At 55.2% G+C, this 13,069-nt stretch overlaps 1 protein-coding gene and 1 pseudogene across 3 annotated transcripts; both read left to right on the forward strand.

Annotated features, from left to right (window-relative positions):
* The first annotated feature begins 602 nt into the window (after positions 1–602).
* Positions 603–12,580, forward strand: LOC117983258 (eukaryotic translation initiation factor 4 gamma 2-like). 3 transcript variants are annotated; one of them, XM_069499023.1, is made up of 5 exons: positions 833–964; positions 8,846–10,140; positions 10,505–10,702; positions 11,419–12,427; positions 12,541–12,580. In XM_069499023.1, the coding sequence occupies exons 1-5, from the start codon at positions 952–954 to the stop codon at positions 12,555–12,557; spliced, it is 2,532 nt and encodes an 843-aa protein (XP_069355124.1). In that variant the 5' UTR covers positions 833–951; the 3' UTR covers positions 12,558–12,580. The 3 variants fall into 3 exon arrangements, 2 of the variants coding, with proteins under 2 accessions (XP_069355124.1, XP_069355125.1); XM_069499024.1 differs by having other exon boundaries at positions 834–964; positions 11,446–12,427; XR_011236806.1 differs by lacking the exons at positions 833–964; positions 10,505–10,702; positions 11,419–12,427; positions 12,541–12,580 and adding an exon at positions 603–815 and having other exon boundaries at positions 8,846–8,989.
* A 310-nt stretch (positions 12,581–12,890) lies between these two features.
* The window catches only part of LOC117983260 (tyrosine-protein phosphatase 10D-like), a 14,956-nt pseudogene continuing 14,777 nt past the window's right edge, over positions 12,891–13,069 (forward strand).

A 13,069-nucleotide genomic window follows, 5' to 3' on the forward strand; every position in this document is an offset into this window, starting at 1 on the left:
TGAGAACTTTGATTTTCCAGACAAAAAATAGCCCGTCCCCGAGATGCAAGATACCCACTAGTTATCTCAGTACCAAATTTTGTAAAAACATTGAAACGCATGATTCTTTAAAAATCCCGTGGCATAACCACGATTTAAGAATGCAATTCCTTACAGCATCAGGGCAGAGGAGTTGGGTCCTCGAATTCAACGATAGGCCTCACCATACTCTATGGGCCTCACTTGGTATCATAGAGTACATTGGTGGTATAAAACGTAGTGATTACGATTATAATATACTCTTTGTCTTTGCATTGGTATAATGCTTGGTATATATTTACAAAGTACTCTGTGGTTTGTATAGAGGTGGTACCACAACCCCTGTCAATGTCACTCAAGTGCCAAAAGAGCTTTGTTGACATGACGTAGTAGCAAAGAATTTCTAAGTACTACTTCGTAGTACAACTCCTATGTCGATGCGTAGTAGTCACTTCCAAGTCATAGAGAGGTAGGTACCTAATCATTCATTCAAATTCTTTGGGCGCACAAAAAACACCAATTATTGTCTATGCTTAAATCGCGCTTTTTCACAGACTAAGTATAGTTACAGATTCGGTCTTTACTCTGTGGATTAATAACTACTATCTCTATGAACTACTTTCACTGTCACTTTTTTACTTTGTGTGAGAATTTCCCATATAAAAATTTAACAAGTTTGTGCACTAGTGTGTAAAATTAAAGCTAAAGTCATAAAATTTGACAGTTGTGTGCGTTCAAAAGAGCTCGCTTGTCGCGTTGCGGTGCGTGTGCTTCCCACAATAGACTTTCATCGCCTCGTAAGTTTGTGCATTTTTGTATAATAAAGTGTATTTAGTGGTCCCGTCGACGGCCCGCGACTGTACGCGCCGCCCGCTCCGAACACGGTCAAGGAATGCTCGAAATCCGCCAAGAATATTCGATCGAGTCGTGTCGATGCGTCACCTTTGTGAGCCATTTTACAAGTTCCTGTTATTCTAGAATGTGTATGAATCTGCATCGTCGATGCGAAGCGCTCGACTCAGTCATGCAACCTCAAAAATGCCATGCGAAGTACCGAGTAATCGAAGGAAGATAGGGCACGTTATAACCTCCCGTCACCGTCGGAGACAAGGAAGTGGTACTTTGCGAATGGTACTGACCGCCGCCCGTCGTCTTCGGCTGCGATTTGGCCCGTTACACCTCGAAGCGCCCGCTCGGCACGCTTCCTAACGTCTCGTGCACAGCAAATACTTAGGGTTCACTAGGAAATAAGTCTTAAAATATTAGGTTCACTAAAAAACGACCTACTAAATATTTGTGATGCATCACAAATGGTTAATATTGTGTACCTCTCAGAACATTATTATGTTCTTAAAGTGAATTCACAGTAGTTGAGAGTGGGCTAGTCCTGTGTGGGCAGCGTGTGGGGTTGAGCTGACAAGTGGAGCACCGCCACTGCTGTGTCCAGTGCAATTCAATTGTTGGAAACTTGGGTTAGCATTACATTTGCTCCTGTTCACGTCACCCGTACTGAGCTGCATTACATTTGCTCCTGTTCACGTCACCCGTACTGAGCTGCATTACATTTGCTCCTGTTCACGTCACCCGTACTGAGCTGCATTACATTTGCTCCTGTTCACGTCACACGTACTGAGCTGCAGGTCTTGTGAGGAAGTCTGGCCAGAGATTATTAGCTAACTTCAGATATAGTACTATCTCTGTAGTTCTACTAAAGTTGCTTCCTAAGTATTGACCCTTAAATCCATACTAATATTATAATGAGAAAGTGTGTCTGTCTGTCTGCTAGCTTTTCACGGCCCAACCATTCAACCAATTTTGATAAAATTTGGTACAGAGTTAGCTTATATCCCGGGGAAGGACATAGGCTACTTTTCATCCCGGAAAATTGATGAGTTCCCACGGGCTTTTTAAAAACCTAAATCCACGCGACGAAGTAGCGGGCATCAGCTAGTCTATACTAATTAATAGGTATTTATGCAACTGTTTTAATACCTAATTATCAACTGTTGCATGTATAAGACTTTATCTACACCTATAATATTATGAATCCTCTATTTAAAAGATTAGATTCCTTTGAGATTTCTTTGATTTTCTTTTACAATAAGTATTCATTCCATCCCGAGGATCCAAGTTATTCCTGTACCCAATTTTGTTAAAATGACTTAAACTGATGGAGCATGAGAATTGAGAAGCTAGCAATCAGACAGACACACTTAAGCATTTCTAGTACCGGTAGGGAATATGTTATGTACACTTGCGCGGCTGTGACGCTGGGTGCTCTTGTGTGCAGCCGGGGATGTCTCGCGGCTGTGACGCTGGGTGCTCTTGTGTGCAGCCGGGGATGTCTCGCAGCTGTGACGCTGGGTGCTCTTGTGTGCAGCCGGGGATGTCTCGCGGCTGTGACGCTGGGTGCTCTTGTGTGCAGCCGGGGATGTCTCGCAGCTGTGACGCTGGGTGCTCTTGTGTGCAGCCGGGGATGTCTCGCGGCTGTGACGCTGGGTGCTCTTGTGTGCAGCCGGGGATGTCTCGCGGCTGTGACGCTGGGTGCTCTTGTGTGCAGCCGGGGATGTCTCGCGGCTGTGACGCTGGGTGCTCTTGTGTGCAGCCGGGGATGTCTTGCTCTATGCTTGCTCTATACTACTACATATTAAATATGTCCCTTCCATTTCATACTCCCTTCAATATTACCTTCAATTTATTCTATTTTATGTATTCTATTCTATCTATGAATTGTAAGCTCCCATTTTTTTGTCACACTGACGTAGACCCCTGTTGAGTATCCCGTGGACCCCTGGGGATCCACCTGGACCTTTTTTGATGGGCTAGATTGTAATGATAGTAAAGTATTGTTGTCAGCACTGAACGATTAAAAAAAAAATCATACTAATATGTAGTAGCTATTTAGTTTGTTTGTCACTTCATTAACATTTTGTTCAACACATGGGCATGTGCTGAACAAAATGTTAATGTTTGGCTCAGAGGTAGCTCATAGTCTGCATGTAGGATACTATTTATCCCTGGAAAGTGTTGGGTTTTGGGATAAAGGTGGGATGTTTAGGACAGAGTGGCAGAGGCGGGCAGGTCTCCACACGGCTAGTCGTTCAGCTAGTGTATCGGCGGAGGAGCATATCGGTATCTCGGGCGGGAAGGCTCGGCGGTCAGTAGGTCGCGAGGCGCCGGCGAGGCGGGCGAGGCGGGCGAGGCGGCGAGGCGGCGAGGCGCGGATCTGGGTCAATGCGGCGCACGCCACGGCCCCGCGACCTGCCTATTGCGCTTTTATCGCGATGCGATTATATGGATCCGCGCCCTGCCTGCCGCGCGTCGCCTCCGCTCCCACGTCACGTAAAGCTTACTTACAAACAGTATTGTATATATATATGTAACGCACACGTCCTACAGAAAGCTGATGCATAATATGTTGTGCACATTGCAACACCCCTGCCGCACCCCGCTAATCCGTCAATCGTCATGACGCATTGCAACACCCAGTGGCGTGCACAGGATTTCAAGCCAGGGTATGCATTTAGGTATGAACTTATTTTCCGGCAGGTTTTAATGAAAAATAAGCATTGATTTATTACAACGAGGGTAAGCAGTGCGTTTATGCCTCTATCAGCTGCACGCCACTGGCAACACCCCTGCCGCACCCCGCTAATCCGTCAATCGTCATGACGCATTGCAACACCCCTGCCGCACCCCGCTAATCCGTCAATCGTCATGACGCATTGCAACACCCCTGCCGCACCCCGCTAATCCGTCAATCGTCATGACGCATTGCAACACCCCTGCCGCACCCCGCTAATCCGTCAATCGTCATGACGCATTGCAACACCCCTGCCGCACCCCGCTAATCCGTCAATCGTCATGACGCATTGCAACACCCCTGCCGCACCCCGCTAATCCGTCAATCGTCATGACGCATTGCAACACCCCTGCCGCACCCCGCTAATCCGTCAATCGTCATGACGCATTGCAACACCCCTGCCGCACCCCGCTAATCCGTCAATCGTCATGACGCATTGCAACACCCCTGCCGCACCCCGCTAATCCGTCAATCGTCATGACGCATTGCAACACCCCTGCCGCACCCCGCTAATCCGTCAATCGTCATGACGCATTGCAACACCCCTGCCGCACCCCGCTAATCCGTCAATCGTCATGACGCATTGCAACACCCCTGCCGCACCCCGCTAATCCGTCAATCGTCATGACGTCACTCCGATACAGCGAACTCAATACTTAAAGCTAAAGTAAATATTTAAAGCCCTCAACAATTTTGCTTTTTCGCCACATAAGTAAACCAACCATAGGTGCGCATCTCAGACCCACTCGCTCACACAACGGGAAAATGTGATCTATCGACTATCGAATAATAAATGACGGTGAAACTGGCCCTAAGTCTATAAATAAATAGTTATTCAACAAGATAACAAAGTACGTTTTTTTCTGTCTGTCTGTCTGTCTGTCAAGAAACCTACAGGGTACTTCCCGTTGACCTAGAATCATGTTTGGCAGGTAGGTACATCTTATAGCTGACATTTGGGGAAAAATCTGAAAACCGTGAATTTAGGGTTAGATCACACACAAAAAATTAAATTGTGGTCATGAGTTCATGACCACAATTTAATTTTTAACAATAATTATAATTAAACAATAATTAGTGTTATCAACTTTCGAAGTGAGTGACTATATCAAGTGGGGTATCATATGAAAGGTCTTCACCTGTACATTCTAAAACAGATATTTATTTATTTTTATGCATCATAGTTTTTGAATTACCGTGCAAAATGTCGAAAAAATACGACTGTAGTACGGAACTCTCATTGCGCGAGCCTGACTCGCACTTGGCCGCTTTTTTTTATTTAGAGGTATGGAATCCTAAAAGTAAAAATAAGTAAGTATAAAAATATAAGTTAATCCTAAGCGATCCTACAAGGGCTCCTTTTTACTCGGGAGATACGGAACCCTATGCTACCGGGCGGCGCGGTGCGGCGACCTTGGCTGGGTCAGTGACCCCGCGCCGCCGCGCCGGCCGGGTGACGACACCAGTGCGACCAGTAGGTAGCGGGACCTCCTAGCTACCCCTACCCGTGGGTTGGAGTGGCCTCATCGGCACTGTAATACATATGGAATGTAGATAATTGGCAACTCCGCACGCGACCTCTGCGCGGGGTCGTCGGCCGCGCGCACCTGGCGCCGCCACTCGGGTGCAGCTGGCACCCTCCGCACGCACTGGTGCACGCCCGGCCCCCACTTGTAACTATTTTACATATAAATAATAATTTAAAAACCGGACAAGGGCGACACGGTCAAGTTTTTCAATGTTGAAATCGAGGACCCAACTCCTCAACCCTGATGCTGGAAGGAATATCATTCCTAAATCGTGGTGATTTAAACACTGGCCTACTAAGTGGGTTAGAAAAAGGAACGACCGAACCAACTACCCCACTGCAAGTAGGAATTGGACCTACTTGCACGACTTCAGTGCAAGTAGGAATTGGACCTACTTGCACGACCCCAGTGCAAGTAGGAATTGGACCGTCTTGCACGACCCCAGTACAAGTGAGAATTGGACCTACTTGCACGACCCCAGTGCAAGTAGGAATTGGACCGTCTTGCACGACCCCAGTACAAGTGGGAATTGGACCTACTTGCACGACCCCAGTGCAAGTAGGAATTGGACCGTCTTGCACGACCCCAGTACAAGTGGGAAATGGACCTACTTGCACGTCCTCAGTGCAAGTAGGAATTGGACCTTTTTGCACGACCCCAGTGCAAGTAGGAATTGGACCGTCTTGCACGACCCCAGTACAAGTGGGAATTGGACCTACTTGCATGACCCCAGTGCAAGTAGGAATTGGACCGTCTTGCACGACCCCAGTACAAGTGGGAAATGGACCTACTTGCACGTCCTCAGTGCAAGTAGGAATTGAACCTTTTTGCACGACCCCAGTGCAAGTAAGAATTGGACCTACTTGCACTACGTAGGAATTGGACCTACTTGCACGACCCCAGTACAAGTGGGAATATGACCTACTTGCACGACCTCAGTGCAAGTAGGAATTGGACCTACTTGCACGACCCCAGTGCAAGTAGGAATTGGACCTGCTTGCACGACACCAATGCAAGTAGGAATTGGACCTACTTGCAAGACCCCAGTGCAAGTAGGAATTGGACCTTTTTGCACGACCCCAGTACAAGTGGGAATTGGACCTACTTGCACGACCTCAGTGCAAGTAGGAATTGGACCTACTTGCTCGACCTCAGTGCAAGTAGGAATTGGACCTGCTTGCACGACACCAATGCAAGTAGGAATTGGACCTACTTGCAAGACCCCAGTGCAAGTAGGAATTGGACCTACTTGCACGACCCCAGTACAAGTGGGAATATGACCTACTTGCACGACCTCAGTGCAAGTAGGAATTGGACCTACTTGCACGACCCCAGTGCAAGTAGGAATTGGACCGTCTTGCACGACCCCAGTACAAGTGGGAATTGGACCTACTTGCATGACCCCAGTGCAAGTAGGAATTGGACCGTCTTGCACGACCCCAGTACAAGTGGGAAATGGACCTACTTGCACGTCCTCAGTGCAAGTAGGAATTGAACCTTTTTGCACGACCCCAGTGCAAGTAGGAATTGGACCTACTTGCACTACCCCAGTACAAGTGGTAATTGGACCTACTTTCACGACCTCAGTGCAAGTAGGAATTGGACCTACTTGCACGACCCCAGTACAAGTGGGAATATGACCTACTTGCACGACCTCAGTGCAAGTAGGAATTGGACCTACTTGCATGACCCCAGTGCAAGTAGGAATTGGACCTGCTTGCACGACACCAATGCAAGTAGGAATTGGACCTACTTGCAAGACCCCAGTGCAAGTAGGAATTGGACCTTTTTGCACGACCCCAGTACAAGTGGGAATTGGACCTACTTGCACGACCTCAGTGCAAGTAGGAATTGGACCTACTTGCTCGACCTCAGTGCAAGTAGGAATTGGACCTGCTTGCACGACACCAATGCAAGTAGGAATTGGACCTACTTGCAAGACCCCAGTGCAAGTAGGAATTGGACCTTTTTGCACGACCCCAGTACAAGTGGGAAATGGACCTACTTGCACGTCCTCAGTGCAAGTAGGAATTGGACCTTTTTGCACGACCCCAGTGCAAGTAGGAATTGGACCGTCTTGCACGACCCCAGTACAAGTGGGAATTGGACCTACTTGCATGACCCCAGTGCAAGTAGGAATTGGACCGTCTTGCACGACCCCAGTACAAGTGAGAAATGGACCTACTTGCACGTCCTCAGTGCAAGTAGGAATTGAACCTTTTTGCACGACCCCAGTGCAAGTAGGAATTGGACCTACTTGCACTACCCCAGTACAAGTGGTAATTGGACCTACTTGCACGACCTCAGTGCAAGTAGGAATTGGACCTACTTGCACGACCCCAGTACAAGTAGGAATTGGACCTTTTTGCACGACCCCAGTACAAGTGGGAATTGGACCTACTTGCACGACCTCAGTGCAAGTAGGAATTGGACCTACTTGCTCGACCTCAGTGCAAGTAGGAATTAGACCTACTTGCACGACCCCAGTGCAAGTAGGAATTGGACCTACTAGCACGACCCCACTATTTTTTTTATTTTTTCGACAAATGAAAATTGAACATTGTACACCACACTTAGACCAAAGCACTAGATAATAAACCGAGACTCAGCCCAAATAGACCGTAGTCTGTGTTAGGGCTGACAAAGCACTGCAAGTAGGAGTTGGACCTACTTGCACTGGGCTTTGAAATCACAGTTGCCAGCGACACAGGAGTGGAGAAGGCGGGTAGAGACTTGGCCACTTGGTCGGTTGCAGGTCGCTCGCGCCACTGAGTAGCCGCTGCCTGGCGCGGACGCCGGGGCCCGTGCCGCGCGCCGCGGGCGGACGTGTGTTTGTTGGTTTGTCATCGATCACAGGCCACTTGGTCGGTTGCAGGTCGCTCGCGCCACTGAGTAGCCGCTGCCTGGCGCGGACGCCGGGGCCCGTGCCGCGCGCCGCGGGCGGACGTGTGTTTGTTGGTTTGTCATCGATCACAGGCCACTTGGTCGGTTGCAGGTCGCTCGCGCCACTGAGTAGCCGCTGCCTGGCGCGGACGCCGGGGCCCGTGCCGCGCGCCGCGGGCGGACGTGTGTTTGTTGGTTTGTCATCGATCACAGGCCACTTGGTCGGTTGCAGGTCGCTCGCGCCACTGAGTAGCCGCTGCCTGGCGCGGACGCCGGGGCCCGTGCCGCGCGCCGCGGGCGGACGTGTGTTTGTTGGTTTGTCATCGATCACAGGCCACTTGGTCGGTTGCAGGTCGCTCGCGCCACTGAGTAGCCGCTGCCTGGCGCGGACGCCGGGGCCCGTGCCGCGCGCCGCGGGCGGACGTGTGTTTGTTGGTTTGTCATCGATCACAGGCCACTTGGTCGGTTGCAGGTCGCTCGCGCCACTGAGTAGCCGCTGCCTGGCGCGGACGCCGGGGCCCGTGCCGCGCGCCGCGGGCGGACGTGTGTTTGTTGGTTTGTCATCGATCACAGGCCACTTGGTCGGTTGCAGGTCGCTCGCGCCACTGAGTAGCCGCTGCCTGGCGCGGACGCCGGGGCCCGTGCCGCGCGCCGCGGGCGGACGTGTGTTTGTTGGTTTGTCATCGATCACAGGCCACTTGGTCGGTTGCAGGTCGCTCGCGCCACTGAGTAGCCGCTGCCTGGCGCGGACGCCGGGGCCCGTGCCGCGCGCCGCGGGCGGACGTGTGTTTGTTGGTTTGTCATCGATCACAGGCCACTTGGTCGGTTGCAGGTCGCTCGCGCCACCTCGTAGCCGCTCGCGCGGACTCCGGCCACAAGACGGACAGCGCGCGGACGCCGGGGCCCGTGCCGCGCGCCGCGGGGCGGACGCCGGTCCCCCCGCGGCGGCGCTGGGTCCCGCCCTCGCTGCGCGCCGGCGACGCTGACGCCGACGCGGCGCACGACCTCATCCACCGCAAGGTGCGCGGCATCCTCAACAAGCTGACGCCCGAGAAGTTCCGCAAGCTCAGCGACGACCTGCTGGCGCTGCAGCTGGACTCGGACCGCGCGCTCAAGGGCGTCATCCTGCTCATCTTCGAGAAGGCGCTGGACGAGCCCAAGTACTCCTCCATGTACGCGCAGCTGTGCAAGCGCCTCAGCGAGGAGGCGCCCAACTTCGAGCCGCCCGGCCAGCCCTGCACCTTCCGCCTGCTGCTGCTCAACAAGTGCCGCGCCGAGTTCGAGAACCGCGCGCAGGCCTTCGCCGCCTTCGGCGAGCGCGCGCTGGCGCCCGAGGACGAGGAGCGCCGCCACCTGGCCAAGTGCAAGATGCTGGGCAACATCAAGTTCATCGGCGAGCTGGGCAAGCTGGAGATCCTCGCCGAGTCCATCCTGCACCGCTGCATCCAGGCGCTGCTGGCGCGCCGCGCCGCCGCCGAGCAGCAGGAGGACTTGGAGTGCCTGGCGCAGCTGGTGCGCACCGTGGGCCGCGTGCTGGACTCGGAGCGCGGCCGCGGCCTCATGGACCAGTACTTCCGGCGCATCGAGACGCTGAGCGCGGCGCGCGAGCTGGCGCCGCGTCTGCGCTTCATGCTGCGCGACGTGGTGGAGCTGCGCCGCGCCGGCTGGGTGCCGCGCGCCGCCGCCGCCGCCGAGGGGCCCGTGCCCATGCACCAGCTGCGCGGCGACGAGCCGCGGCGCCCGGCGCCCGAGCCGCCCTTCCGCGGCGGCCGCGCGCGCCCGCTGGACGACGTGCTGGCCGGCCTGGCGCTGGCGCCGCAGGACCGCCTGCTGGGCAACGGCTTCCGCGAGCCGCGCCGCGCGCCCGGCTACTTCCCGCGCCACAAGCCGGCCGCCGCCGCGCCGCGCCGCGCCGCGCGCGCGCCGCCCAGCAGCCTGCAGGACGTGCAGATGCGCCCGCCGTCCAACGCGCTGCTGTTCACGGCCACGCGCCTGTCGCGCCCCGCCGCGCCGCCGCTGGCGCCGCTGCCCGCCTTCGCCGCCAAGCCGCCGCCGCCCAAGGAGCCCGCCCTCGCCATCGCCATCAAGCCGCAGCCCGACAAGCGCGACAAGCCCAAGAAGGACAAGGTGACTATATAACTAGTTCATTCCCACGACTTGGTCCCGAATTGCAAACCCCTGTTTTACCCCTTTGGGGATTGAATTTTTGAATTTGTTTGAGATTGAAAAATTCTTAACAAATGTCTACGGACTACGTCATAATAGCTATCTGCATGCCAAATTTCAGCCCGATCCGTCCAGTAGTTTGAGCTGTGCGTTGATAGATCAGTCAGTCAGTCAGTAAGCTTTTCCTTTTATAAATTTAGAAAAGACAGACAAAATTATCTTCCCGTCTATTATTTGTTTTTCGGGATAAAAGTATTGACTCTGCGTGCCAGCTACTAGTATGCCGAGTGAGTTCGTAGATTCACGAGGAGCTCTCACGTTGCAGGCCCTCAACAAGGAGGAGGCCTGCCGCCTGGCCATCGAGGCGGTGAGCGCGCTGGCGGCGCGCGCGGCCGCCGCGCCCGACGCGCCCGACGCGCCCGACGCGCCCGACGCCGAGCGCGAGCCCGACGCCGAGCCCGACGACGAGCCCGACGAGGAGCCCGCGCTGCAGCGCCTGCGCGACCTGCAGCTGCCCGACAAGGTGTGCCTCAGTATTAGCTTCACCAAGTCTCCCTTTGCCCTTTGCCCTTTGCCTTCCTATTCCGGAATATAAATCCCTATAATTTAATTGACTATGAATAATAGGTGAAAGTTAAATCATATCCATTCAAAATGGCTGCTATATTGCTGCATCAATATACTGTTTACAATTTATTTTTAGCACACCAATGTGAAGAGATGGAAATGTGGGCATTTTGCACACCAATCTGAGATGGAAATGTGGGCATTTTGCACACCAATCTGAGATGGAAATGTGGGCATTTTGCACACCAATCTGAGATGGAAATGTGGGCATTTTGCACACCAATCTGAGATGGAAATGTGGGCATTTTGCACACCAATCTGAGATGGAAATGTGGGCATTTTGCACACCAATCTGAGATGGAAATGTGGGCATTTTGCACTCCAATCTGAGATGGAAATGTGGGCATTTTGCACACCAATCTGAGATGGAAATGTGGGCATTTTGCACACCAATCTGAGATGGAAATGTGGGCATTTTGCACTCCAATCTGAGATGGAAATGTGGGCATTTTGAAGAGCTAGAGTCTGATGGAGTTTTAATAGCTTTGTATATATACATGTTTTTTAATAGCAAGTATTACATAAGTACTCGTTCACACAAACCATTGGCAAAAACTAGAAACAAAACAGCCCTTATATGGTGTCGTGTCCCTGAACGACGCCTGTGTGTAGTTTGTACTGTACCAACATGGAGTGCAGCTGCTGCGGCGCGTCGTGGCCGCCGTGCTGGAGCACGCGCTGGCGGCCGAGCTGCCGGGCGGCGAGGCCGACGACGCGCTGTGCGCCGCTGCGGCGCGCGTCGTGCGCGGCGTCACGCGCGCCGCGTCCGCCGAGCTGCGCGCGCTGCTGCCGCGCCATCCGCACGCGCGCCTGCCCGCGCTGCTGGCGCACGCCGTGCTGCGCGGCCTGCTGCCGCTGGGCGAGCTGGGCGCGTGGTGCGAGGGCGGCGCGCACGGCCCGCTGCTGCTGGACGCGCTCGTGGCGCTGCGGCGCGCGGCGGGCGACGCGCGCGTGGCGGAGCTGGTGGCGCGCGCCAAGCTGGACGTGTGCGCGCACGTGGCGGAGCGCGAGGCGGGCGCGGCGGCGGCGCTGGAGGCGCTGGAGGCGCGCGGGCTGGGCGCGCTGGCGCCGCAGCTGCGCGTGCGCGCCGCGCTGGCGCGCCAGCTGGCCGCCGACCCCGCGCCCGCCGCGCTGTACCGCTGGATCCGCGCCAACGTGGACGCGGCGGTGCGCGCCGACGCGGGCTTCGTGAGCGGCGCGGTGCTGCTGCTCGCGCAGCGCGCCACGGCGGCGGCGGGCGCGGGCGGCGCGGCGCCCGAGCGCGCGGCGCTGGAGCGCGAGCGCGCGCTGGCGGAGGAGTACGCGCCGCTGCTGCGCGCGCTGCTGGAGGGTCGCGCCGAGCTGCAGCTGGCGGCGGTGTACGCGCTGCAGCTGCACGCGCACGCGCTGCGCTACCCCAAGGGGCTGCTGCTGCGCTGGTTCATGTACCTCTACAACCTGGAGGTGTGCGAGGAGGACGCCTTCCTGCGCTGGCGCGAGGACGTCACCGACGCCTACCCGGGCAAGGGCGAGGCGCTGTTCCAGGTGAGCTCATGTACCTCTACAACCTGGAGGTGTGCGAGGAGGACGCCTTCCTGCGCTGGCGCGAGGACGTCACCGACGCCTACCCGGGCAAGGGCGAGTGCGCTGTTCCAGGTGAGCTCATGTACCCTCTACAACCTGGAGGTGTGCGAGGAGGACGCCTTCCTGCGCTGGCGCGAGGACGTCACCGACGCCTACCCGGGCAAGGGCGAGGCGCTTGTTCCAGGTGAGCTCATGTACCTCTACAACCTGGAGGTGTGCGATGAGGACGCCTTCCTGCGCTGGCGCGAGGACGTCACCGACGCCTACCCGGGCAAGGGCGAGGCGCTGTTCCAGGTGAGCTCATGTACCTCTACAACCTGGAGGTGTGCGAGGAGGACGCCTTCCTGCGCTGGCGCGAGGACGTCACCGACGCCTACCCGGGCAAGGGCGAGGCGCTGTTCCAGGTGAGCTCATGTACCTCTACAACCTGGAGGTGTGCGAGGAGGACGCCTTCCTGCGCTGGCGCGAGGACGTCACCGACGCCTACCCGGGCAAGGGCGAGGCGCTGTTCCAGTGAGCTCATGTACCTCTACAACCTGGAGGTGTGCGAGGAGGACGCCTTCCTGCGCTGGCGCGAGGACGTCACCGACGCCTACCCGGGCAAGGGCGAGGCGCTGGTCCAGGTGAGCTCATGTACCTCTACAACCTGGAGGTGTGCGAGGAGGACGCCTTCCTGCGCTGGCGCGAGGACGTCACCGAC

The sequence above is a fragment of the Maniola hyperantus genome, chromosome 6 (genome assembly GCF_902806685.2).
Source record: "Maniola hyperantus chromosome 6, iAphHyp1.2, whole genome shotgun sequence".
In the NCBI taxonomy this organism is placed as follows: Eukaryota; Metazoa; Arthropoda; class Insecta; order Lepidoptera; family Nymphalidae; genus Maniola; species Maniola hyperantus.

Excerpts from the sequence above, each read along its gene's own strand:
- LOC117983258 (XM_069499023.1), top strand. Across the intron at positions 10,141-10,504 it reads ACAAGCCCAAGAAGGACAAG|GCCCTCAACAAGGAGGAGGC; the intron begins GTGACTATATAA and ends CTCACGTTGCAG. Across the intron at positions 10,703-11,418 it reads ACCTGCAGCTGCCCGACAAG|TTTGTACTGTACCAACATGG; the intron begins GTGTGCCTCAGT and ends GCCTGTGTGTAG.